The sequence below is a fragment of the Solea senegalensis genome, linkage group LG6 (assembly GCF_019176455.1).
Source record: "Solea senegalensis isolate Sse05_10M linkage group LG6, IFAPA_SoseM_1, whole genome shotgun sequence".
In the NCBI taxonomy this organism is placed as follows: Eukaryota; Metazoa; Chordata; class Actinopteri; order Pleuronectiformes; family Soleidae; genus Solea; species Solea senegalensis.
Window position 1 is genome coordinate 21,777,708 of NC_058026.1, and position 27,984 is coordinate 21,805,691.

Sequence of the window (27,984 nt, forward strand, 5' to 3'; positions counted from 1 at the left end):
TTTTTTTTTTCTCTCCCGGCTCTTAGTGCATGATCTGCAGCTGCACTTGACTTTCCCTTTTACTGTGGGCGCTGCTGGATCCATCCCTTTAACACATGAGGTGGAAGTGAGTGGAGGCTGCAGCCTGAGCTCAGCTGGACTTAGTTCGTGCAGAGCTGCAGACACGGACAGGACGCTGCTGCTGACGAGAAGAGAAGAGAAGAGAAGAGAAGAGAAGAGAAGAGGAGGAAAGAAACCAAACAAACAGGAGGAAGAGGCGTCCGAGCCATTTCCGTGTTGTCGCGTTCACACCGGCAGATGCTAAAGTAACCTTTAGGTGAGTGAAATATCTGCGTGTGCTTGCGTGGGAAACATTAGCCGGAGTAAAGTCCACACTTTCACACACTTGATTTCACGCGATTTTGTGTCAGCTACAAGAAGCTGAAATATGCAGAAACTCATTTTATTTCTATACACTAATGACTCGTTAATCAAGTGCTTGTGGCCCTCACGGTAAATGTCATGAATCAATTTCCGGCAGGATGAGTCTGCAGGAAGCGCACTAGCTTTGTTTGTTTCAGCATCTTAAATCTGTAGAAACTTCAATGAACATGTGTGTCTGCTGATGCACGTGCAGGGGCGTCGCAACACGGCAGACAGGACCTGGGGGCCCCTGCTCTGAGGGGCATCATTAACACTTGATCATATTTAGGCCACAGTTCCAGCACCACTCGACTACTTGGTTTGATATCAGGCGCATGGTTTTTCATTACTATAGTTCCTCCTCGGTGTGGGCGGGGTCATGATAGCTGGGCATGATGTTGTTTTATACACATGCACACAAACTAGGGATGAGCAAAGCAGTTGTTTTCAGTGTAACTGAATCATTAGAGTCGGTTCATTAAAAAGATTAGTTCAGTACTTCCTGCATGTTCAGGATTTTCAAGTCTTTTTAACTGATCTACATTTCGGCATTGATTCTTGTGTAGGATGTCACGCTCGTGACTCTTCCAGACGACACTCTCTGACCAATCAGGGTTAGGGTTAGCAAACAGGGTTAGGGTTAGCAGTTAGAGTAGAGTCGAGCCATGTTGTGCCAAGTCATGCTATAGTGTAAAGCCCATTAGCCTACAGTGATAGCAAAACGCTGTCAAGCAATACTATCAGAACTGATTGAGGTAGCATTTGTGTTGACCTGCTGAAGGACCTGGTTTTCTGAACAGTATAATTCACTTCTGAAAGTTCTTCGTGGGCCACATGCCACTAGCCTGCTGCCAAAAGCTTTACGATTTTGTCAATATGCTGATGTATGTTAAGTCTCGATGTATTAACCGTTACGTGCGAATTAAACTTTATTGAGTCATGGTTTGTTTGAAGCAGCAGAGAATTTGATTGTTTGACACTTCAATGCTAATAATGTTGTTGTTTTTGGTTAGCAAATTGGAATGGTTGATTTAGTGCAATGAAGGGCCTGCCAGGTCCTTTTTGCTAAGAGTTCAAATTAAACAGTACTACATGTAAGACTGATTTACTGTTAAAACAAATACACAAATACAAACTTATGGTAAACGTAGCAGGATCTGTATCTTGGCAGCCATCGTGAATGCATCCAATGTCGGGGTTGATGAAGTTGTTCACAGTTTCCGAGTTGGTAGTCCAAGTTCACTGGACGCCCTATGACCTCTGAAATTCCACAAAACACTCAATACACCTGGTGTGGTCCTCTGCTGTTGTTGCCCATCTGCTTCAAGATATCCGGTTTTTGTGCATTTGTGCATTCAGAGACTCTCCAAGACATTCTTTTGCATGTCTTGGTTATAATGAGTGATTATTTTAATTTGTCTTATAACAGTTAAGCAATTAGTCTAGCTATTCTCATCTAACATCATGATTATGGCCCAGAGAAGTGCTGTTCACTCAATACTTCTGTTTTTTTGGATCATGGTCTGTAAAATCTAAAGGACTAAAGCAGTGCGGGTAATCCTCGTAACCCAACAACATGCATTAAGTTAACAAGCAGATGAACAGCTGTACCTAATAAAGTGGCTGGCAGGTATGTTTAGGTCCCAGGTTTGTGTGAAAAGGCAGAAACGCTGAGTGCTATTAAAGCTGCTGAAATGTTTTGTTGCACTGTAAGAAGTGATTGTTAGTTCATGGTGAATATTGGAGCTATTTATAAGGCCTCTACAGTGAGTATTCATTTATTTGAAGTTGCACTTGACCTACACTGTGTCTCAATGTGTGTGTGTGTGTGTGTGTGTGTGTGCAGTGAAATTAGATTCTGTCTTTGAATGGGGCTTTTTACAGCATAGAGTCTGGCTCCATGAATGAATGAAGTGGTGTTTGTGAATCAGATTTACTTGATAACAGTTAAAAACATTATGATTTATTGTGTTGAAATATAAAAAGTCTATGTTGATTTGAAATTTAATGACATTGTTGCAGAAAAAAATTATTTTTAAAAAATAAAGTAAAATTAATTAATAATTTGTTTAATTACTTGCAAATCTGACAATAATGAGTCACATTCCAAAAAAGGAACCTGCAGCTTTTTTCTTATTTCTGATAAAAGAGTTACAACAACATGTTACCTGTTCATTTTACTTCTACTTTAGGTTTTGTAGTTTTTGATCAATTCTATCATCGGTGTGGAAGAAGTGATGGGGAAAAAATAGAAATCTTAAAAGCAGCTTGACATTTGCTAGATGAGTTAAACGTGATGAATGTCATTTCTCTTTGGATTAAAGAGGTGGTTCAGGCATGCCACGGATTCTTTTTTCTTCCGAACTTTGTTTATTGGGCTTTACAAAAGCATAAAATTGAAATCAAAATATTTGTAACAAATAATCTAAATTGTACATTTTCATTCATAAAACAAAAAGTAGGAAATTGACAGCTGACACATTACTGTATGCCCGAACAACTTAGAAAGACATGAGCACAACAACAAAAATAAATAATGATAAAATCTACCAATGCAGCCTTATTTTCTCTTTGAGGAAATAATGGATGTCTCCAATCCAGTGGTTGTGACAAGGCGATAATGTTGTTTTCCAATTGGTTAATATTAATCTCCTGGTGACAAACATTGTTTTAGATTTATTGAGAGAAAGCAGAGTAGGGGCAGAGCATGCTACATATTCTGGCCTTGCCACTCTTAGGCCTTAGAATATACAGCCATGTTTTGCATGTCATCTGGCTGAATATCAGTGGTCAAGTTGCATTTTGTACGCAGCAGGTTTTAAAAGGTAAAGGATAAACATAGCATATCTGCCTGTATATGGATTAAAAAACCCTACATTTAAGGAACTAGTGGGTTTGTCGGTTTTTGAGAGGGCAAGGCTCACATTCTCATCAGCAGGTATCTACATCTTCTCTTAAAAACAAAAGTCCCCAAAATGCTGAGCTGCTCCTTAACTTGGCTTGACTTCAGTAAGTGATTGCATGTGTTGTGAATAAAAAGTAGTGAGTGGTGCAGTAAAGGCTGTGGATCTCTGCCACCACTGCAGTGCACTGACCCTGCAGCAACTGTGGGAGTTTACTCCTGCAAATCCTGCAAATCAAAACACTTAACGGGCCACTGAGATGACTCAGCTCGGTAAAGTCAGGTAAAGTGTACGCTTGACCTCACTGTTACATGCAGGCGGTGAACGACACAACACACTGTGTTCTCAAAACATGCCATGTTTATTAGCTATGAATACTTAATCTTATGTAACATGCAATCATCAGCACCAACGTGACTTTTCTCACATATTCAAACAAATACAAATGTTTTTAGTTTGTACATGAGTGACCATGATCAGCGTTTGATACCACAGATAAAGTTTGACTGTTTTTCTGGTTTACAGTGACGTGACTGAGAGCCCTGAGGCTTTCTGTTTAGAGCAGTTGTCCTGTGACTATGTTACCTCCCAGGATCTATGAGCTTTGCTTACACTCGACCACAGCGAGGTACACAGTGTCTCTCTCTCTCTCTTTTTCTCTGATCAATGCGAATTAATTAGCACTGGACATCAGCCAGCTCGACTCTTACCAGAGTGACAGGCCTGACTGAAAGCACAATCCTCCTCTTTTTACTGCACAACAACCGTAACGAAAAGGCACTGGAAAGGTCCAGTGTGTGAGAATCAGTGACATCTAATGGTTCGACAACAAATGAAGAGCTCCTCCACTCGCTCCTCCATTTCCCAAGCATGTGTTTATTTAGGCTGCTGTAGAAACGTGGCAGTGCAGCATGTTTCCACAGCATAGTAAAGGCTTATTTTAAACTCAGTGTTGTTTGTATTTTAAAGCTCTTGTATATTATAAAAAACCTACTTAAGGGTAGTACATTCAATGTCTTCCAATAAATCCCCTTGAGTGTGCACACTGCACACGAGAGATGTTATACATACTCATAGCTATTTTATTTAAAGAAACTTTGAATAGTGCAATAATAGAGCAAAACATTTTTTGCAAGCTCTGTAAACAGTTTTCAAACATAACAACTCATTATACATCAACAAAAAAACAATAAGACATATCTGTGTCCTCCATCTCTTCAGACAATAAATTAGTTGCACCTTTTCTTCAAATACAAAGAAGAAAAAAAGAAAAAATATGTGTGTGTGTGTGTATGTGTATATATATATATATATATATATATATATATATATATACATACATATATAGATACATAATTATTATTAGTATATATTATTATAATTATTCTTACACATGCATGCCATGCTCAGTGGTGTACAAGAGGAACATTACCCACTTAAAGACATACTAATGTTGCTCCTATAATGTAGGCCTGTGTAATGTGTGATATAAAGTGCAACAAATAAATCCATACATTTTTAATCTTTTTATGCCATCTTTCATCCCAATGCTTCCATGTTGGAGTGATTCAGAGAAAAAAACAAAAATCTTAAATAAAGCACACATTTTATAACGATCTTTGTTGATAATGTGTGTTTGTGTAATACTAGGCATTATTGTTGTGGGGATCTGAAGCTGTTTACACAGTTGGATTCGTTTTATACAACAGATATTTAATGATATATTTTGACGTTTTACCTCCTCTGATGTCATTGGAAACAAAATAACGTGCATGTGTGTGTGTGTGTGTGTGTTGTCTTTGTTTTCTTGACTCCAGGGAAATAAGGATGCATTGGTCAAAATAGCATTTAAACCAATGTTGTGTTCATGTCGTATTTCATGTTACGCAATCCTGCCTCTCACTGTCTGCACAGTTTACAACAGTTAATTGTTGGATTCCCTTAAACTATCCTTTGATACACAGTCAAACCAGTAATCAGGCGTCACGTGTGTCTGACTAACTCATTTATAGCTCCACATGTCTTTATATAATCCTTTTTTTCCCACCACCTGTTATCACCATTTACATCTTCTCAGGGATAAAAATGTTCCATATAGAGTCATTTCTTTCTGTCCTGGTGAGTAATTCAGTTAAGTGGGAGTGGCTGCACACAGGGAACACAGATGCATTTGGATAATTACTACAAATGTTGTTTGTGGCCTGTTGATAAGATTAAAGCTTTTAAGAGATGGAAACCCTCTAGAGATGTGTGTATATATACGTATATATAAGTTACATCTGTGCAAGTGTAGGGAAGTCTGTGTTTGTGTGTGTGTGTGTGTACGACTAAAAGAACAGTGTGTGATTTTGTTGTTATGGATCAAACCTTTTTTCTCAACCAAAGAGAAAGCAGCAAGTGTCAGCACGAGAGTCATTTTATACGCGCACTCACTGACCACTTTATTAGGTACAACTGTTCAACTGCTTGGCATCGCAAATATCTGGGCAGCCAATCGCATGGCAGCGACTCAATACGCTCAGTTATGTATACATGGTAAAGACGACCTGCTTGAAGTCAAATCAGCCTTCAGAATGGGATAGAGGGGGGATTTAAGTAATGTTTTATTTCAGAAACTGCTTATCTGCCAGGATTTCCATGACAATAATGCCAGAGGAGAATGGCCAGATTGGTTCAAAACGATAAAAATGTAACGCAAATCGACCAAGTTGTACAGAAGACGATATCTGAACGCACGACATGTCCAACAACGCGTGAAGCAGATGGGTGGAGTCCTGTGTACCTAATAAAGTGGCTAGGGTAGAAAGACCAATATAAACACAACAATACACATGTAAACATGACCTGAACCTGTGGTGTGGTTCAATTGTTTTTAATTTAAAACACCACAGTATTCATTAAGCTGTCACATGACACAACACGTCACGTCATTATCAATAGATGATTTGAGTTTAAACTGGTGTAAACAGTCTAGTATCTTCATCTCGATTGTTCAGGTCTTAAAATGATTGATTTGATGTTGGACATAAGAAATCACATATTCTCTGGAGCGACATGGTGGAATAGTGGCTAGCACTGTTGCTTCACTGCAAGAAGGTCTGGGTTTGTGACCCTGTCTTATTAAGACTTTTCTGTGTGGAGTTTCGCTTGGGTTTTCTATGGGTTCTCCAGTGACTTGTCCGTACAGGTGAGTGTGGGGGTGATTTGTTGTCCGTCTCTGTGTGTGTTTGCCCTGTGATGGAATAGTGACCTCACCTGTCCACGTTGTACTCCACCTTTTCACCTCCATGTCATCTGGGATTAGCTCCATCTCCCTTTAACCCTCATGTGGAGGATAAAGCAGTAGAAAAATGGATGGATGGATGAATATTCGTCTCTGTTTTTATATTTTCATGAATGGTGCGAGTATCTGATCATTGCTGCTGCGTTGATGATTGATTTGGTCCTGGTGATTTGTGTTGTGTACACGTACACACACACACACACACACACACACACACACACACTTGACACCTGCTGCTTTGAGTTGCATCATCTCACTCTTGTTTACCAGCTTTACTACATTTCAGTTCCCTGAGGGGGAAAAAGAGGACAGAGAGTAACACACTTCAGCTTCGCCCTTTGAACCAGCGTGTACAGCATGGTTCTGCTCTGTGATGATCGTGACTTTCCTTCATCATTTTGGAGCATCTTGTTATTTATTAGCTTTTGGCATTTTGGACCCTTGACCTCAAAAAAAGGACGTAACAATAGGTTGTTGGAGATTTTTACGGTTCATCAGAGTTCCTTTGTTTTTCTCCCACGTTCTCCATTAATGTCGTATCTGTTTGTCATCCGTGCTTGTCAAACCTCTGGGACTCTTGTCCTCACCGGGGTTAAAGAGCAGCACAAGCCTGAAGCTCAACTCCTCCCTGGCCTCAGTGAAACCCTCTGATTGGTCCGTTCTTTTCCTTCTACACCACCAGACAAGCCCTCCCTCCCTATCTCTAATGTCTGTCAGTCTGTTTGGATTATTGTCACAGCAGCCCAGGCCTCTCATGCTTTTGTGTCCAATATGCCAGAGATAAGAATTAGGTGACTCCGAGCAGTGTTTTATTTATTTTTTCCCCAGAGAAGAGGACAGGAGAGAAGCCATGGAGTTGATGTAAGTGTCATTTTAAAATGCAGAGCTGTGAGTAACACATTGAAGGATGGAATCTGGAAATATTCTTGATTAAAGGGTAGAAGGGAGGTAGAAGGTGTTGATTCGGGAGAGTTCTTTTTTGCAGATTATCTTGAAAATCCATAAACGAGTTGGGTTTGGCTTCTGTAACAGAGAAATATCATAATTACAAGATGCAGGTTGTTATTATTATTATTATTATTATTGTTGTTATTATTATTATTATGATGCTGGAGGTCTTGAAATACAGGTTCTGCGTGCAGTTCCCATGGTGTCAGGTGTTCACACTCTGTTTATCATTGTTTACACTTTACAAACATGCTTTGCGGGGCTTTTCTGTGCAGGTGCACACTGTATTCTCTCAAGAGAATATTTTCTTTGAGCTCTCATTTCCTGTTTCCTGTTTGTCATGCTCCCTGGCCACAGCTATCTGTCCTGAAAAGTAGCAGTATAGTATATTCCTCCTCGATGAGGAAAAAGTCTAGTGATAGTTTATTTTTATGGTACAAAGTTTGTCTCCATTGAGGTTAATAATCCATTTGCCATTATCCATTTCTGTAAAGGAAAACTACAAGTGCTTTCTACTGAGTGGGTAATTTTTGTCTGGACAGTGAAGCACAATGTTGTAGCTCTGGCTGACAGGTGTGCAGCGTGGACAGTTTTCAACTGCCTCACACTGGCACATCTGAAGACCTTTATTTGAGGTCAGTTGTTAACTTAAATGCACTGACACACACACACACACGCGCACATCATTGTCTTATCTTTTCTCACCAGGCACATATTTGGCTGATATATAGTAAAGTGACGCATTCACATGGGGCTTCCTTATTCTCTCTGGGTGCAACAATTTTCTTTCTGGAGCTTGTTCACATTTTTTTACCTTGTCTGTTGAAATCCTCTTCATTGCCACCAATTAACACATACTGTAATAAACACAATCAATCAGTTTATTCAGCGTGGAATGAGTGGCAGGTGTAACTGGTCTGTCTGCCTGTCTGCCTGCGTGCACTGCATGCTGTCCATGTTCTTGCAGCAGGTGACTGGAGTTGTCACTACAAGCCGGAGTCTTACACCACCACCACAGCAAAGACAAAAGCCTGCAGTTAGCAGAGGCAGAATTCCTGGTTCCACCACGGACCGCAACTCCTAATAATTTTGGGGTGTTGGCGACAGATTTACAGATTAAGGAACTCTAGCTTTAATAGATTCTACTGGTGTTTTAAATGGGGAAGGGTGGATTTTGACGCTGAAGGCTCTGACGTAATCGCTTCATCGTCCTCCTAGAATATGCTTTAAATTAACATGAGGTTGGTCCTGTAAATCGTAGATGGCGCTTGTGTCGTCCTCTGCCGCAATGAAAGCATGTGAAATCATGTAAAGATGTGAAATTAAATGTTTTGCAGAACTTATCTCAAAGCTGAAAAGGGCCTTTCCGCAGGGAGTTGGCATGTTCTCCCTGTGTGTGCATAGGTTTTCCCTGGGTTCTCATGCAGATTTGGGGATTAAAATTGGATCAAATTGGACACTAAATTGACTGTAGGTGTGAGTGTGAGAGTGGATGGTTGTTTGCCTGTATATGGCCCTGTAAAGGACTGGTGAGCTAGGTCAGCTGGGATTGGCACCAGCGGCCCCTGCGACCCTCATGTAGAAAGAAAAAGCAGTAGAGGAGTGAGTGATCCTGAAGCTGCTGCAGAAGTCGCATAGACCGAGCATTTGGCTTTAGGTGCTGACAGGATTTAAAATTCACTAAATACTGAAATCAAACAAAATGAATCCAAATCCCAACAATGTAAGAACTAGTCATTCATTAGCAACAGTCATTATTGTGCTTATAAATGGTGTGATGTGATTCTATTGAGTGTCGGGTCATTTTAGCTGATGTGACTGTGTGCAGTTTGTCGTTTGTCTAAATGACTGAAAAGTCTTATCTTGAGTCCTCAGAACAGATGGTTTGCAGCCAAGTAAAGAAATGACGGTGCTTTCCTTCTGTGAAGACACTTTGCTCTGCAGTCCTCTAACATTCTCAATTTATTTGATGCATAAATATTTGTGGCACTTTACATGAAGGCACTTGAATGCAGATTAGTGAAATCTGCACCATATTTTTAATAATTTAATTCAATATTACACTTTTTTTTATTAAACATTCAGTATGTAAGAACGAATAAAATCTAATAAGACTGTTTGGATTGTAACAAACTCCGAACACTCTCCTCCTCTCACCCTTTTCCCAAGCACATCAAGAAACTACGGTGGCCTTTACATTCCAGGAAAGATTTAATTCTTCTTCATTTGCATCGAAAGCTTTCACTTTTCCACCAAAATGTGAAATATAAACTCTGGCTGGTTTGTCCTTTTGAGCTGCTGTGGAAGCATGGCGCTCCGTAAGGCCAAGGTCCTTACTGTGGATTGATGGATGTTTTTCTACCGTGATGGAAAATCTGCTGTCTGGCATTTTGACTTCGAATCATTCACAGAAGGGCAGCTGAGTTCAGTTTAATTTCCTGAAATAAGCTTGTGCTTTTGGACCTTGTTTGAGTCTGACCATGGTGTTGTTAGTCTGCAAACATAAAATTAAAGGGGTTAATTAAACATGCTTATGAAATCAGAAAATCAGACTTCAAATACGAAATGAAGTTGATTGTGATTGTGGACGAGGCATTTTGTTTTGGCGGGTTCAGCCACCTGCCACCATGTAAACCACAGTCTACAAAATGATGAGTCTCAGAGTGTGACGCTCATGTGTTCATGTGTTTTAAGTATCTTACGTTTTCAGACGTCAATTTCCAGTGATGTCAGTCTGGCTTCTTTAAAACTTGGGGACACTAAAAACCCCAACCTGCAATTATTTCTGCAATATTTTTAACCATAATTGCAGAGTATGGAAGGGGGCGGTTCTTTTCCCGCTGTGTTTGCAGACTGATACATGAGCAGAGTCTGTACTAAAACCTTTAAAGGTGTAATAACTGTGATTAAAGACGGCACATCTATCACTTCCTGTCACACAAGAGAGAGAAACAATGCAACGACGAAGTGTTTTGTTATAGAAACTGAGACTGTCCAAACTGACAGCAGCCTCTGTAGCCACTCATTAAACAGACAGTTCAGAGAAGCATGGCTGTGATTAAAGACAACAGAAGCAAATGATTTTAGTTACTTAAGATCTACGAGCGTCTAATTAAGTGTCCGCTGAATGTGTTTGCTGCTTCATCTCATTAGACACCATTGTGTCAACGCTGTTGATTTAATCATTCGAAAATATTGCGTTTAATAGAAAATACACTTGGGCGGGCCTTAGTATGCTGCCTACTGATTGTAATTATACATTATAAACATTAGATATTTACAATTATTTTGTTCCAGACGTAGCGCTACGCAACACTTTCCACAGAAAAACGCACTTGTATGTGTTTATCTGCATGGAAATATATATATATATATATATATATATATATATATATATATATATATATATATATATATATATATATATATATAGATAGATAGATAGATAGATAGATAGATAGATAGATAGATAGATAGATAGATATGTGTATATATATGTATATATATATATATATATATATATATATATATTGTGTGTGAAGTTTTTGGCTGAAAAACGAATATTGCATTTGTTATTTTCTGATATCCGGACCAGACATTTTGACTAGTATCAGACATAAAGACTCATTCCCACTCGAGGATGAATTCCAGTCCATTTTTTTGTTTTTCCTCCAGAGTTACATTGGCTGTCTTTGCGTCGATGGTAAAAATGCAGATCCAATAGACAAGTCATGTCATGGTTCTTACTCGTCTTTCTTCAATAACACAGACCAGTGAAGTCTTTCACATTTTTACTCAGGCATGTTCTCTCCATCAAGGATAGAAGTTTTATTTAATGTCTTTACATGATTGTGTTTTATACAAAAAAATAATAATTTAGCCTGATGCTGACTTATTTTAATTCATTCATTCATTATTTTGTGATTTCTGTTCTATAGCTGCATCGATGATTTACCAATAATCCACCAATATGCCACAACATAAAACCAATTTCCTTTTTAATGCAGTGGCTGATGAGTGTTCTTGAATATACAGATATAAAAGGACATCCAAAAATGGAGTATGTGAAGGTTTTAAATAAACTTTAAACCTCTTATCAATTTCCTTTCAGCTTCCTTTTCCTTTGTTTTGCCTCTTAGCTTGTTTTCCTCTTTGTGTACAGTGAGTCAGCAGCAGGCACACATGTGGAAACATCCCTGTGACCTCACATCTATTGGCTGCAGAGCAGAGGACTCTCATGTCTGCCCCTTCTTTTTCCATGTGTGAAATAATTCTAATGATGCTGCACACGCTCCTTGCACTGCAGTGAGCCAGCATTTACATCTGAGAGAGACGTAGGGGAGGAGAAGTACAGATGCCGCGGACCGAGAAAGGAAAGGCGAGTGACGGGAGGAGAGAAAGTGGTTTAAGAGAGAGAGAGGGAGGGAGGGAAAGAGATGATGTATAAACTGAAACACAATCCACCTCATTCGCCCCTCCTCAACTTTGCTCACGTGTGCACACACGAACAAACACAGAGAGGAGCTGTCTTGCTTGCACGCGTCCTCTAACCCATTTCCTGTTTTGAGTCGTTGCTGCTCCTGGGGATGGAAGCATCATTTCTTGTCAGACCTGAGATGACCTGACGGCAGGTTTAGAGGGGATTTTCCTGTGTTTTCTGTGCACTGGAGTGGATGACGCCTGTTGATCTGTCTGTAGATGCAGCGCTGTAAGTCTCCTCCTTTCATGTCATAATGCACTGAGCTGTTTGTGCCGTTCATGATGGCATCTCTGGTAGCCACTACATGCAAAACAGAGAATTCTATTTTTGTCTCATGCACTGTTCACTGTGAATTTACTGACCACTCAATCTAGCAAGAAATATTCCACTTATCTGATGCAGCCCAGATTACGTAAGAGTGGAGCGTTGTGTGTCTGGTGCGACCTTGTGCACCGTCAGCATCGGGCTGCTTCTGTTGTGGCTGTCTGTCGAGGGGATTAGAAGAACATTTGCTTTCACCACAATCAAATTTGATGCTTTGTTGATCTGTTCACTGTTGCCAATGAAGCTCAGAAGATAGGATCTGAAATTTGTGTGTGTGTGTGTGTGTGTGAGTTTTCATGCTGTCATTCAAATGTCCGAGACATGGACACTTACTTTCCTTTTATAGTAATTATACTAACACTTTTATTTGTAGAGACATTTTTTAAGCAAATGAGCACAAAGTGCTTTCCAAGGTCAAAATGTAAAGGAGAAAATAAAAGAGACATGTGCATTAAAGCTGACTCTGACACAGATATAAATATATATATTTATTTACATAAAATAGTAAACAAAGAAAGAAAGAAGGCTTGTTTATAGATGGAGGTTTTCAGGGAAGTTTTGTTTCAGCTGACCTGGTTGTCTGTGTTCAGTGATTTAACAATATGACCCTTTTAATCTTTCGCTTTAGCTTCTGGAGTGAAAGAGGCTTCAAGGAGAACCTGTAAATGGAGTGGAGTGGCTCAGTGGTTAAGACCGGTACCCTATGTGCGAAAAACATCATGGTCGCAATGGTTGCAAGTTCGATTCCACCCCTCGCTGACTGTACTCAATTCCATTGTAAGTCGCTTTGGATAAAAGCGTCTGCTAAATGACATGTAATGTAATGTAATGTAAATCTTTGTTAAATGTCCAGGAGCGTTCTAAACTGGAACTGTGGTTAAAGTTCAAAATATTGGGCAGTGTTGCCCAATAGCTCGAGGCTATTGTTGATCGCCACAAGACAGAAACAAGGAACTCCACTTGTTTGGTTATTGGTTAATTTTCTTGAAAATGAAAAGTGTTTCTCCTCCGAGCAGCAGCAGAGTGTGGGGTTAAGTGTCCTCAGCATGTACATTGGAGGAAGTGGGGCTCAAACCCTCCGTTTGTGGTTGTTGACCCACTGTATCTCGTGATCCACAGCCGTCTAACCTGAGCTTTACCGACTGTTTGAGCAGCTTTGTCGACTGTGACACTCGGCGTCTTTACTATCCGGCACCAGACAGTGAACACATCACACATCGGAAATGTTTTGGTAATAACCCACTGGCAGTGTAACGTCTCCGTCATAACAGTCATTTTATCCTCCGCTCTATATTTTCAAGCTCAGTGAATCACAGGATGCAGGATCTGCTTTGAGGACATGAAAATAGGATGGAGGAGAGGAGAAAGGGAGCGTGCGCCAAAGTCGTCCCTGAGGGTTTCCTCTCAGCAGCAGAAGTGGCCTTTTTCTCTGCCTGTCGAGAATGTGAAGAGACAATAAAACCGCTGACACACTTTCTACGTTTGCTGCAAGATGATATTACAGAGGTGTCAGCCAGAAAATGACTCAACCTAAAAAGCTGAAGTTTATCTTGGACTAAAATATGTTTGTATGTTTTATTATGTTGGTGTTTTGTTGCTCACAGATGTGCTTTGCTTCCACTTTATAATCAAATATTCATAACGCACACTGGCTTTCATGACAAACACCTCACATACAGTTAGGGATGACCGATACCTCAAACTTGATTATCTACCGATACCGACATTAGTTTGATACAGTTATTTTAGACCATTTATGAAATATGAAGCTGTTAACAACACATTTGTGCTGAGTCATTTCTCCAGCTGTGTAACAAATATCGTTCTCCCCAAAAAGTGGAAATAAACAGCCTCAAGCATGACTCAGCTAATGTGCATAATGAAGCATGCGATACAAACGATTTTTGGATTTTATCGATTGTACCGATAGCCGATCCAGTGATTTTGACCAATACTGACTTCCATCCCTACTTACAGTATACAGTAAGCCCTGCTCTACCTTCTTCTACGTACTGCGGTGCTAAATGGTAACATTATAAAATGATATTCTTCCTTAATTTTTCTTCCTATTATCATGTTGTGTAGTTTTCACTCTAACAAAAGGTTGTTGTCGCTGTTATTTTGTCAACTAGGGAACATTTCTTATTTCATTCTTCACTCTTATGACTTGTAGGACACGGTGCCTTTTGCAGCGCCTTTGTAAAGGGGTTTGCAGTTTGTTGTGTGTGCTGGGTGCGGGCGGGTTCTCCGGGTTCTCCGGCTTCCTCCCACAGTCCAAAAACATGCAATGTGGGGATTAGGTGAATTGGACACTCTAAATTGACCGTAGGAGTGAGTGTGAGAGTGAATGGTTGTTTGTCTCTAGTTGTGTGTGTGCCCTGTGATGGACTGGCTGAACTGTCCAGGTGTACTCCCATCGCCCGATGTAGCTGAGATTGGCACAGCACCCCCCGCGACCCTCTGGTGGAGGATAAAGCGGTTAGATGATGACTGACTGACTGACTCTTATGAACAGTTTTTCTTTGATGCAACAACTAGCTGTACATTTCTGTTTTGATGAATTTAGATATAAAAGGCACTGTTTTTCCATTCCCCTTATAATTTCTACTCTGTTTCATGGCCTTTTTTGGCCCTAATAACCATGAAGCTCAACTTTCCATACCCTCAATTTGTTTTAGTATCAAATGACCCAAAGGCATTTGAAGTACTTAATGGAATAAAAATGGGACCATTTACATTTCACTAACGATGGGTTTCTAGAACAGGAAGAATGTAAGATTTTCTCAAAAGCTCCAGAATGACAAACGCTGCAATTGGATCGTGTTTAAAGGTTTGCACTGTGAACTTTACATTATTAAATGTATGTGATGTTCTAACCATGGTCTCTCGGCCTCTTCACAACCTCTCAGATGCTCTGTATTGTTCCCAGACGTAAAAATGTAAGAATATATAAAAAGACTAATCCCTCCAGTAAAGAGTCCTAGAAGCTGAAGGTTTGAATCTTTCAAATTTCACTTCTTCTGGGTTTGAGTTCAAACCTGGAGCCACAGGTGTTTGTTATTTCCTCTCTCAGACGGATGCAAACACATATTTTTTCTTTCTTTCCTCCCCGCAGATTTCCACTCACTTCCATGAGGTCGTCGCTGCTTGTCTGATCGTACGTCTTGTCACTTTGCTCTGTCCTCCTTCCTCGCTAATCCCGTCCTCCCTCTGTGTCTCTCTGCAGGGTGCAGGGTCAGCGGAAGAGGGACTCCTGTGTCAGAGTTTTAGGATGGCCAGTGAAGTCTCCACTCTTCCTAGCCCCGTGGTCCGCCAGATTGATAAGCAGTTCTTGATCTGTAGCATATGTCTGGACCGCTACGAGAACCCTAAAGTACTGCCCTGCCTGCACACCTTCTGTGAGAGGTGAGTCCACGCTCATGATGTCAAAGTTTGTACGTTGTAGGGCAATATAATCTGGAATAGGCAACATCAAGTAGTCGGGGTGATAGCTAAAATGTCTGATTCGGGGGTTGCCTGATTTTCTGCATTATAATTTTGTACCTCCAGTTTCAGTTCAATATTTACAGTGCTATAGATTTAAAATCAGATTATCTCATGCCATTCCATCAAAATAGTCACTTCTCTACCCTAATGTAAGGAAGAAAACTTAAAGATATGAATTGTTTTTAACATTTATGCATTTACATATTTTTAATCTGCATGAAACTTGAATTAAAAGCAGCTTTTTCAATAGCCGACTTGCATTGTTACAGAGATGATTAAAGAGAGATTTTTGCTGCTGAGTGAAAGCTGAAGAAACTGAGAATAATTTCACAAATGTCAGAGAAAACATTCAAAAAATTATGTTTGTTACACCTCAAATATTATATAAGTACATATTAAATATCAGCTTTTCTTTTCTTTTCTTTTCTGCTGATGCATTGTTAAAACTTTGAAATCTACATTATTTATTGGATTGCAAAGCAAAGAGATGTCCACTTGTTGTATCTCTGCAGCTGACTGTGGTGACTCTGTGCCATCGTCTCTGTAATAACCTTTGTGTCGGACACAAAAGAGAAACTGTGCGCTCGGCCTCTCCCTTTGCTCTGGTTGCTTCTGCAGTCATTAACGATGAACAACAAACACCACTTGTTTTTGTCGCCTCTGGTCTGACAGTATTTACAATTATGTTCACGTTTTACTCAAAAAGTTTGTCTGTGTTTGTTTTCTTTTTGTTTATATTCATTTACAGTTTTCTTATTAATATTAGGGATGTCCAGATACCACTTTTTGGTGTCCAATACCGTTATTAAAATCTCGAGTATCTACCGATACCGATATTATTCCAAACTATAAAGCTATTAGCGACACGTTTGTCATTTTTCAAAAGATATAATTCTCAATATTGTTCTCCCCAAAAAGAAAAAAATAAACTGCCCAAACATGACTCAGCTAAAATGGTTTTGCTGAATTTTACATTTTTACAGCATTTTGAAGCATGCGATATATAACATTTTCGGATTGTATCAGTGATTTTTGACCAGTATTGACCGATACCGATGGGTATCAGGAATTTTTTATTAATTTTTTCTATCAGTGGCTAAAAGTCTATATCAATCAGGCTGTAATTGATATATTCCAACATTTTTTATTCCGTTAATCTAATCAGATTACATGTATTGCATGTACATGTATAAGTCGTTATCTCATATTACCATCCACAATGTTTGACCACCTTTGATGGTCTCATGGGGTGAAACACAGGAAACGTCTCATGTTTCATGCAGTACAGTATGTGTCCATGTTAAAACCTCCTTAACTCATCAGGAGTGACCACACTCGTCAATGATGTAATGTCACTTTGCACTCAGTTAACATTTTATAACGGCTCGACTCAGCACGGCTCGGCTTTTCCATCATTGTTAGTGCCTGGTACTTTATTTAGTACCTGCTCTGACGAGGTTCCAAGCGAGCTGAGCCAATCCTATACTAACGATATACTATATTATACGATGCTTGAGTGTGACGCCGACAGACTGCTGGCCTCTGATTGGTCAGAGAGTGTCGTCACCGGAAGAGTCATAACTCAAAGACTCAAACTGAACAAAGCCAAACTGTAGATCAGTTAAAAAGACTTCAAAATAAGATGTGCGTACATTTCCATCATTTAGCAAGGAAATGTCTTCAGGTCAAAGAGGAGTGATCGTTCCTTCCAGGCCGCAGCACCACAGCTTTGGAATGCACTTCCCCTGCCTTTATGTGTCTTGAGTGTGTTGATTCTTCTAAGAAATAAAAATAGAAATTAAAAACGTATCTTTTTTAGACAGGCTTTTAGCTCGAGGTGAATGGCTCTTACTCTTCTGGTTCAACATATTTACACTGGTTTTTAAAAATCTAGTTTCCTTATTTTTCCCTCAAGTGAATCGTATTTTCATCCCCCCTTAATCCTGTTTTATGTTTTTATGTGTTCATTGGATTTGCTGTGAAAAATGCTATAGAAATAAACATTGCTTGCTTATTCAGTGTATACATATAATATACATGATATATGCGTGTATATAGCACGGTCCAATGCTATGTACTAGTTTACAAAAACACACAAAATTGAAATATAAAATCTATTCAAAGCAGAACAAACACAAATCAAAATCTCTGAACAATGATTTGATTACATTTGAAAAAAAGAATTAAGAATTTATAGTTTTATGGAACCTCTGTTTTTATTCACTAAGCAGTGCTACTGCTAGTATGACTTGTAAAATAATGAACCATTACATGGCAGGACAAAATGAGATTTTCCACCATTTCCTTTGACTTTAAGGTCAGATCAGGAATAATATATTGGCAGACAGTGAAAATAAGACTGTCGAGTCACAGTCATGAATTAATACTCCTCCATATTGCATCATCACCCATTTAGTATAAGTGAGTCCTCCTTTGCCAGATGTTCCCACTCATCAGTGTTTGTTCTTCAGGTGCCTGCAGAATTACATCCCAGCCCACAGCCTCACACTCTCGTGCCCCGTGTGCCGCCAGACCTCGATCCTGCCGGAGAAGGGTGTGGCGGCATTGCAGAATAACTTCTTCATTACCAACCTGATGGATGTGCTGCAGCGCGAGCCGGGCAACTGCAGCCAGGAGGCCGCCGCTCTCACCAACATCACAGCTGTGGCTACGGGACAACTGCTGTCCTGCCCCAACCATGGAGGCAACGTAAGAGACACACTCACCACCAGTCGCACTAGGAATAAATATAATATACAAAGTTATCCTTCCCCTTGGTGTGGAGGCATTTCACTCTAAACTGAAAATTCACCAATTCAAATTAAGGTATAAAGACATGATTTTCAAGAGGGGGTTGTGAAAACATGATGTAAACCAGGGTTCTCAAACACATGCGGCCCGCCAACCAATTTCATGCGGCACCCCACTTATTGTCAAATCATAATGAGTTATTTCTGTATGTTTTTTTTTTTAAATGTATATATTCATTTCAATACAAACACTTTTATTTTGAAAATCTGTGAAATATTGCCCAAACTATTGTTATTACGTTATTGGGACGGAATATCCTGATATCTTTTTAAGCTTGTGTTGCCAACCTCAACCGAGCAGTTGCCTTTTCCCAAAAAGATTGACTTTTTTCACATGACCGCCCCCTACTGACCAGAACAGATGTCCATCGGGCCTCAGGTCATTTGAGTTTGAGACCCCTGATGTAAACAGAGGGGATTGTTTTGATTATGTACTTGATTTATCACTATTTAACTATGTGGGTGGTGTTGAGTGGTCTGTGTGCTTCAGTTCATTAATCCCTTAATTTCCTTTTCTGTCATAATTATATTTTCTACTGTGTGTGTGTGTGTGTATAGTACGTATGTTGGTATGGGTGTGTATATGTGTGCCGTGTTGTAAAGTAACAAAGTACAAATACTTCATTACTGTACTTAAGTACAAAATTCACGTATGTGTACTTTTGTTATTTAACAAATAACGTTTACTTTTACTTCATTACATTTCCTCTAACTGTCTTTGTTACTCGTTGCTACCAAATAAAATCAGTAGAAGAAGAGTTGGTAATGGTCTTTACACTATAGTTTTTCCATTCACCCATTCACACATCTTTTATACCCATTCACATGCTGCCACATGGAGCTAAGTGTCTTGCTCAAGGACACATGACTAGCAGACAACCTTCCAGTTTAAAGACGACTCACCCTACCAATGAGCTTTTACTTTAACTTCTAAAACTTAAGTACATTTTATATCAGAAAATTACTTTTGATACTTAAGTACAATAAATCTTTACTTAAGTAATATTGTAAAAAGTGACTTCAACTACTAATACTAAGTCATTTTCTGGTAAGATACTTGTACTTTTACTGAAGTATTCCTTTGAGGTACTTTATTCGAGACTGTGTGTTTGTGTGTGTAAGTACATGAACTATTGCAGAAAGATGTGTTGATTAATACATTCACAATTCAAGGTGAGATTAAATTGAGTTTTAAACTTCTTTTCACTCCTTTTCAAACATAAGAAGAAACTAATGAATGTGAATGAACATTTGTTCAAGGTGAGATTAAATTGAGTTTTAAACTTCTTTTCACTCCTTTTCAAACATAAGAAGAAACTAATGAATGTGAATGAACATTTGTTCTTATTTAAGTTTGAAAGAAACTAAATAAAAATGCTATTTGTCTACAGTAATTCATACAATAGTTGTCAGAATGCTTTCATTTTAAGTTAAAGGCAGGTCGTCATAGACATAGACAGTCTGAGACCATAGACAACATTTGATGGCAGTAAATACTCATCTTTTAGTCTCTATTTGTCCCTGTTGCTCAGGTCATGGAGTTCTACTGTCCTCCCTGTGAGACAGCCATGTGTCAGGAGTGTGCATGTGGAGAACATGGAGAACATCCCACTGTTCCTCTTAAAGACGTCGTGGAACAACACAAGGCATCATTACTAAAGCAGCTGGACGCCGTGAAGAAGAGGTACAGCAGCAGCGTAACATAGACTCCGCTATGCTGTCCTGATTTTCAAGACCATTAAATCGAGTTAGACAGTGGCTGCAGACTTAAAAGTTGACGACGATGATGATGGCTGACTTAACTTGGACTCAACAAGGACTGAGACTAAACACTGGACATGAGATTTACCTGAGACTGACCGGTGACTCAATCACAACACTGTGGACTACAGACATAAAGCATAAAGCATATAAAGCAAACACTTTTCCTACTTTCCGGGACACATCGTGTGACTGCTGACTGATGACACTGTGTGTCCCAGGTTGCCAGAGATCGACTGCGCCCTGCAGACGCTGTCGGAGATCCTGCAGCAGCTGACCAGTCAGAAGAGCTCAATCGAAGATAACATCCACATGACGTTTGATGAGCTGCAGAAGACACTCAATGTCCGAAAGAGTGTCTTGCTCATGGAGCTGGAGGTCAACTACGGCCTAAAGCAAAAGGTGAAGTAGCAAAGTCAGACACAAAGTACTCGCAGTGTTCAGCCTTGATGTCCTGTTGACTTACTGACTGTAGTCACAACAATGATAAGTGTTGTTTGAGTTTGTTTTCAGCCCTTTGCAATTATTATCTACCTCTTTACAGGACTTTTATTCACCCATTCCACTGTATTGTACAGAACCCCAGACACGACATATAACAAGAGAAATAGAATGTGGCCATGAAATACTGATTCTCCAACAAAATATGTTTAACATGTGCACAAAATATTAATTATGACCATGAAATATGTGTAACGTGGGTAAGGTTTGTCTGAATTTTATTTTAGGAATCAATGCTACCACAGTCACAGGATTTACTTTCTACTTGGATTCCAAAATTCCCCAAAACAGATGTAAATGGTAACAGTTTGTATTTATATAGCACAGTTTTGCCATTCGTATGCATTCACACGCTGCTATCACAGCCGTCAGCAAAAGTGTCACATTGGCATGTGGACTAGCAGAGCCAGGAATCGAACCCACCACCTTTATAGTTGAAAAACGACTCGCTCTACACCACTGATACCTGTATCAAATTATTATTTCACTCTCATTTAATTCTAATTTGTGGCCACAAATGAATATTTCATGGGCATGTTGTACATATTTCATGACTGCAGTTTTTTGTTTTGTCTGGGGCTCCATAGTATTCATGTAAAACAACAAGGTTACAAAGGACAGATGGAAACCACACCTAAAAGTATGTATTTAGAAATGATTTAAAAAAGTTCTTAAATTGGTGTCCAAGGGTAGCTCATTCCATTAATTTAGGATGTCCTTTACTTTAGACACCCTAACATGTATCAGGGAGCTAGTTATTATTTTTTGTAAGGGGCATGTAGATTCAGAGTCAGTCAGTCATCATCTAACCGCTAGTCCATCACAGGGCCACACACAGCTAGAGACAAACAACCATTCACTCTCACACTCACTCCTATGGTCAATTTAGAGGGTCCAATTCACCTAATCCCCACATTGCATGTTTTTGGACTGTGGGAGGAAGCCGGAGAACCCGGAGAGAACCCACGCACACACGGGGAGAACATGCAAACTCCATGCAGAAAGGCCCTTGTTCCAACCGGGGCTCGAACCCGGGTCTTCTCGCTTGTGGCCCAGATTCAGAGTCATGTGCAGTAAAGTAATATAAAACATGAATAACCAAACAAGGATTAAGTCAAAGTGTGTTTTATTGTTCACTTACATCAGGAAAGGATAGAGAAACATTGAACTAAACAACTGAACAACCTGAATACCTGTCATATGGCTGTTTTTGCTGATCTTCATGTCAAAGGCTCAGCTGGTCTGATATGTGATTAAAAGGCAGAATGACGGGGGGTTGGGAGGAGGTGGTGCAACACCCTAATCCAGACAACCAATCAGCCTGGGAGCTCTGTCACATGGGCTGTAAATGATTCAGAGGGTGGTGTGCAGTGGAGTCCAGAGGAAAGTCAGATATGGGACTTGTAGCTGTATGGTTGCTGTAGCTAGATGGAGCCAGTGTGTGAGTGTGTGTGTGTGAGTCTGGTTGGTTCTGGGTGTGTCGTGACGTCTCTTCTTATCCATGGGTAGAGTCTTGAAGCTGTCAGAGCTTCGGTGTGTGATTAGACAGGGACAGAAGAAGGTGTTACTGAAATCTGAGCGACTGATGTCTTAATGGCCTCTCTATTTGACGAAGAGGAGGCGTGTGATGACCAGATGCTGGTGAGTGTGTGTGTGTGTGTCTGTGCTGTAAAGAGTGTGACCGTTTGAAAGGAACACAAAGAACCTCTTTATAGACTGATGTCATGATCGATGTCATCTCTATTTTTACACTTTATGCTTAGGATACAGGAGATTATGTTTATATTTTAATGCATAAGTAAATGTACAGCTAGTTGTCCAGCTCATGCTGATTTGAATGCCAAGGAGTTGAGGTGTGTTTTCAGGAGGGACTTGGATGTTTCTAGTGTCTGGGCTGCTCTCAGATCTGTGTACAGAGAAGATTCCTGGTACAGACTAAACAAGAACCTTTTTGTGTTATTACCCTCAGTCTGTTCTGTCGAGATCAATGCAGACTCTCATGGTCCATATTGGATCACAACATATGTGCACTAAGATAAAGTCTAATTTAATTTTACACATTATTTAATATCACTTCTACTAAGCAGCAAAGCTGGTTTGGTTTTTATAGGTGGTCTTTGACTGATAAAAGACAGTTTCTTTTGTTTTGTCTTGGGCCCCTCTTTCACAAGAACACAATAAGTGCGCAGGTTTATGAGATGAATGAAAGGAAAAGGAAGATAAATGTTCATAAATAAGTCTAGAATTTCTCCAGGTTGGAATACTGTGTAGCTCTACATCTCTAACTGCTGCCCCCTGGTGTCTTGTTTGTGTTAGGTGCTGCAGGCCCAGCTGGACACTCTGCTGCAGGGTCAGGAGAGCATCAACAGCTCCTGCAACTTCACAGAGCAGGCTCTGAGCCACGGCACCGAGGCCGAGGTGCTGCTGGTGAAGAAGCAGATGAGCGAGCGCCTCATGGAGTTGGCCAGACAGGAGCTTCCTCTGCAGCCCGGAGAGAACGACCAGCTGGACTTCCTGGTAGAGACTGACGGACTGAAGAAGTCCGTCCATAATATGGGAACTATTGTGACCACCAATGCTGTGGCATCTGAATCCGTGGCCACCGGTGAGGCGTTACGGCACTGTGTGGTGGGCGTTCCCACCTCCATCACCGTAACCACTAAGGACAAAGACGGAGAACTGTGCAAGATGGGTAACGCGGTCATCACTGCTGACATCTCCTCACCTGATGGCAGCAAAGGCGAGGGAGAGATACTGGACAACAAGAACGGCACTTATGAATATTTGTTCACAGCGCCGAAAGAGGGGACCTTTAACTTATCCCTGCGTTTATATGACCAACATATCAAAGGAAGCCCCTTCAAGATAAAGGTCATCAAGTGTATAGATGTATCACAGACTTCAGATGGCATGAAGAAAAGGCTGAAGTCTCCAGGTAGTGGGCACATAAAGCAGAAGGCCATCAAGAGGCCGGCCAGTATGTACAGCACGGGGAGGAGGAAAGAGAACCCCATCGAGGACGACCTCATCTTCAGAGTCGGTAAGAGAGGAATCCGCTGTTAAATGTCTCTTAAAAAGTGTGACATTTGTACATAACAACACAAACGTTTCACAGACGGAACAGATCGGATGCTTCAGAATCATTTAATTGCAGTTACAGTTCCATTCATCGTTCTTCTAGTGCTTTATCCTCCACATGAGGGACATGGGGGTTGCTGGTGCCAATCTCAGCTGACATAGGGGCGGGGTACACCTTGGACCGGTCACCAGTCCATCACAGGGACACATATAGAGACAAACAACCATCCACACTCACACTTACAGTCAATTTAGAGTATCCAATTAGTCTAATCCCCAAATCTGCATGTTTATGGACTGTGGGAGGAAACTGGAGAACCCGGAGAAAACCCACGCCCACACGGGGAGAATGCAAACTCCATGCAGGAAGACCCTTTTTCCGACCGGGTCGTGAACCCCGGGTCTTCTTGCTGCAAAGGCAAGAGAGCTAATAGTGCTAGTTCTCTGGAATTGACTTGAATTGCTGACTGTTATTGTTTCTATTTAATTTATTTGGTGTCTATTTTTATCAGAATATGCATCCTTTTTAATGTCTGTCTGTCGTTTGTAGAATAGCAGTGATGAATACATTAATGTTACTGAATTATTTTTATTTTTCAACAAATGAGTTTATCGTTAAATATTTATCACTGTAATCGGAGTCTGTGTCTTTGGTTTCGGAACCAAAGTTAGTCAGATAAAAACAATACATTTGGAGGCAAGATATCAGCTTGAATCATGATGACTTTTTGTAGCATCCTCTAAACAAATGATTGATGTCGACCCCATGGTTCTCAATCTGTGGTGCGTGCACCCCCAGTGGTACATGAGTGTCCTCTGGTGGTACTGTATACACCAGGGTATGTGATCGCAGTGGAGCTGAGGAATTTTGACCCAGAGTGTGTAGAAACTGAAACGAATTACAAAAATAAATAATAAAGTCACCTTTATCTTACTCTGATTTCCCTATACCAGTGTGTGTGTGTGTGTGTGAAGTATACGAGAGAGCAAATTATCTTAGTGGGAATAAATCTGCCTCAGTCTGTTCACACCACTGTATTCTAACGTTAGTGATAATGTTGTTACTTTGAGAGCTCAATATTTTCTCAGGTGGCTCTTGGTGTAAAAGGTTTGAGAACCACTGATGTAGACAATATGGTGAAGCAATCGATGAAGCAAGTAATTAGATAGTTGCATCTCCTGTATGTATTTCATTGAAAAGAAAGAAAGAAAGACACTAATTACCTACTACATGTTCGTGTTTTCTAGGCACTAAAGGCAGAAACAAAGGGGAGTTCACTAATCTGCAGGGAGTCGCCGCCTCGTCTCTGGGGAAGGTGCTGATCGCTGACAGCAACAACCAGTGTGTCCAGGTATAAAAATAGCTTCCTGTGCTGATGACGCTGCTCAGGTGCAGAGAGAAGTCACTAAAGATGTCACCATCACTGCTGCCTGTGCACTTTGCCATCTCAGTGTACAATTTACTGTCTGTGTTTGGAGTTAAAGGTGATGCATGATGTCGCGTACATTTAATATCCTGTGTTTCATTTGAGTTTGTATATAAAAGTTGTTTTTTTTTTCTTATGTGTTTCAGGTTTTCTCTAACGACGGCCAGTTCAAAAGTCGTTTCGGTATCCGGGGAAGGACGCCGGGTCAGCTGCAGCGGCCGACAGGCGTGGCCGTCCACCCAAACGGTGACATCATCGTTGCTGACTACGACAACAAATGGGTCAGCATCTTTTCAAGTGAAGGGAAGTTTAGGGTGAGTCGGGATATTCAGTACTTGTGTGGCGTTTTAAGGCAGCACTCTCCTATTTTCCAATGTTCTAAGAGTATCATTGCAAAAACAACATATCTAATGGTGGCCTAAGACTTTGGCACAGTACTGTATTTATGGATTTAAAATGTAAAATAATTTTTTTACCTCTGCAGAGTAAAATTGGCTCGGGGAAGCTGATGGGCCCTAAAGGTGTGTCCGTGGACAGGAACGGCCACATCATCGTGGTCGACAACAAGGCCTGCTGCGTCTTCCTCTTTCAGCCCAACGGCAAGCTGGTCACCAAGTTCGGTAACCGTGGCAATGGTGACAAGCAGTTTGCAGGTACACTCAATGGTAATGTGTGCGCTGCCCCCCACAGCCTTTCTCTGACCAGCTCACACCTGCATATGGAATGAAGACTCACAGTCTCACCAAACCAGGAACCATAACCATTCTTTTATCCTCCATACATAATCTTTCATTAACTGTAGCTACTATACAGATTTACTAGCGATGTAGCATGTGTGTAGAACCTTTTCTGATTCATTTACTTCTGGTTTTTAATCCTCATAAATGCATCAGCTACATCTAAACCTGCATGTTGAGTGAAAACCTCTCCTCTGTTACACTTTGTTAAAATAAAAGGTTTTTAACGTGTGTCTGAGAGCCATATTTTTTGTTTTTTGTTGTTCAGGTCCTCACTTTGCTGCTGTCAACAACAACAATGAAATCATTGTGACGGATTTCCACAACCACTCAGTCAAGGTGAGCGCAGTTAAAGGCCGGTGGGAATTCCTCGTTTTCTCTCTTTTTTGTAATCGTTCACATATATTTTAGCATCCTGTAAAGCTTCTGATCATCAAGACCGTATTGTTTCTATTTAAAAATGTAGGTTTTTAACACGGAAGGAGAATTCTTGCTGAAGTTTGGTTCCAACGGCGAAGGCAATGGCCAGTTCAACGCCCCCACAGGAGTGGCAGTGGATGTCAATGGGAACATCATAGTGGCAGACTGGGGAAACAGCAGGATACAGGTCAGTGCAAAGGTCAAGTACAAAACATTTCACCACGACGAGTATATTACAGCTTCTTCTCTACTGCAGCCACAAAACAACCTGGTACCTGGTAGATACAATGTTATACAATTCACTTTGAATTCAGATTATTTTAATTTGGCCTGTCTTTATTCTGACCTGTTCTCTGGTTTTGGATCCTAAATGAACAAAACAGTTCGTTTTTTTTACACTTGTGTTTTTATCTGAGCCAAACAGTTTTTGTTTTTCCTCAACAATGACAACGAAGATCTATTATATTATATTTACATGTAAATAATTATTTTCAGTTTCAAAATATGACCATTATTGTAAATATTTGACCTTTGGAGTTTGATTCATGTGACAAAATCCAATCTTATATTTACATGATTTTGTAAAAATCCCCTTAGCTGTTGTACGTTGATTTTCCTTTCTTCAGAGACAACTGTAGACAGGACAGTAAATGTATATTTTTTGTCTGTCAGGTGTTTGATGGCAGCGGCTCGTTCCTCTCCTACATCAACACATCAGCAGATCCTCTGTACGGCCCGCAGGGATTGGCTCTCACGTCTGACGGACATGTCGTGGTCGCCGATTCCGGCAACCACTGTTTCAAAATCTACCGGTACCTGCAGTAGCAGTAGAACCTCCGCAGGTAGCAGCAGTGCACTGTTGTGCAGTGTGCATAAACACACATTAGTATGGAGCGACTGGCAGATATTTGCACTCAGTCATTGAATCGTGTCGTCTTTGTGCCACTTGTTTCACTGTTCTCCAAGTGTGACGTCCTGTCTGACGCTGAGGAAACGACGCAGAGAATTTCTTCTGTGTGTGTTTGTGTGTGTGTGTGATGTGAATGGAGCAAAAGAACGTCTAAACTTTTCACTGATTTCTTACTTAAACCTTTAATATTGTACATACAGTATGTTAGACATTGACTTTGTTGTGACACGGCAGGAAAACTGGAAAATAAGGGTATTGCACTTGTACTGGTTGAGCACTGTGTTAAGTGAAACGGACTTAAACATCATCAACAATGGACATGTGGAATAAATATCATCTAAATATTATCTCAAACTAAAGCCAGAAAAACAAATAGTTATCAGCATTGTTTTTAGTCTTTATAGCTTTTGTTTTTCATGTTTTGTGTCACTAAAAAAACTAACAGTGTTCATAATGAGAGAAAAAACACATGTCAACATGATGTGAAAAAAAATTAAAGCTCATTGATTATTAT

At 40.2% G+C, this 27,984-nt stretch overlaps 1 protein-coding gene across 6 annotated transcripts; it reads left to right on the forward strand.

Moving 5' to 3' along the window:
• Positions 1-57: 57 nt before the first annotated feature.
• On the forward strand, positions 58-27,977 carry trim2a (tripartite motif containing 2a). 6 transcript variants are annotated; one of them, XM_044028670.1, is made up of 12 exons: positions 58-316; positions 15,567-15,745; positions 18,298-18,535; positions 20,169-20,320; positions 20,619-20,799; positions 23,215-23,938; positions 25,225-25,328; positions 25,550-25,717; positions 25,888-26,068; positions 26,409-26,479; positions 26,607-26,747; positions 27,233-27,977. In XM_044028670.1, the coding sequence occupies exons 2-12, from the start codon at positions 15,612-15,614 to the stop codon at positions 27,383-27,385; spliced, it is 2,247 nt and encodes a 748-aa protein (XP_043884605.1). In that variant the 5' UTR covers positions 58-316; positions 15,567-15,611; the 3' UTR covers positions 27,386-27,977. The 6 variants fall into 6 exon arrangements, with proteins under 6 accessions (XP_043884605.1, XP_043884603.1, XP_043884604.1 ...); XM_044028668.1 differs by lacking the exon at positions 58-316 and adding an exon at positions 7,322-7,449; XM_044028669.1 differs by lacking the exon at positions 58-316 and adding an exon at positions 12,002-12,244.
• The last annotated feature ends 7 nt before the right edge of the window (positions 27,978-27,984 follow it).

What these genes read in the sequence shown, in the direction of transcription:
- trim2a (XM_044028666.1), top strand. Translation starts at nt 15,138, where the DNA reads ATGACAAACGCTGCAATTGGATCGTGTTTAAAG. An exon ending in CAATTGGATCGTGTTTAAAG is followed by an intron (nt 15,171 to 15,566) that starts GTTTGCACTGTG and finishes GTCTCTCTGCAG; the next exon opens with GGTGCAGGGTCAGCGGAAGA. An exon ending in CTGCACACCTTCTGTGAGAG is followed by an intron (nt 15,746 to 18,297) that starts GTGAGTCCACGC and finishes TTTGTTCTTCAG; the next exon opens with GTGCCTGCAGAATTACATCC.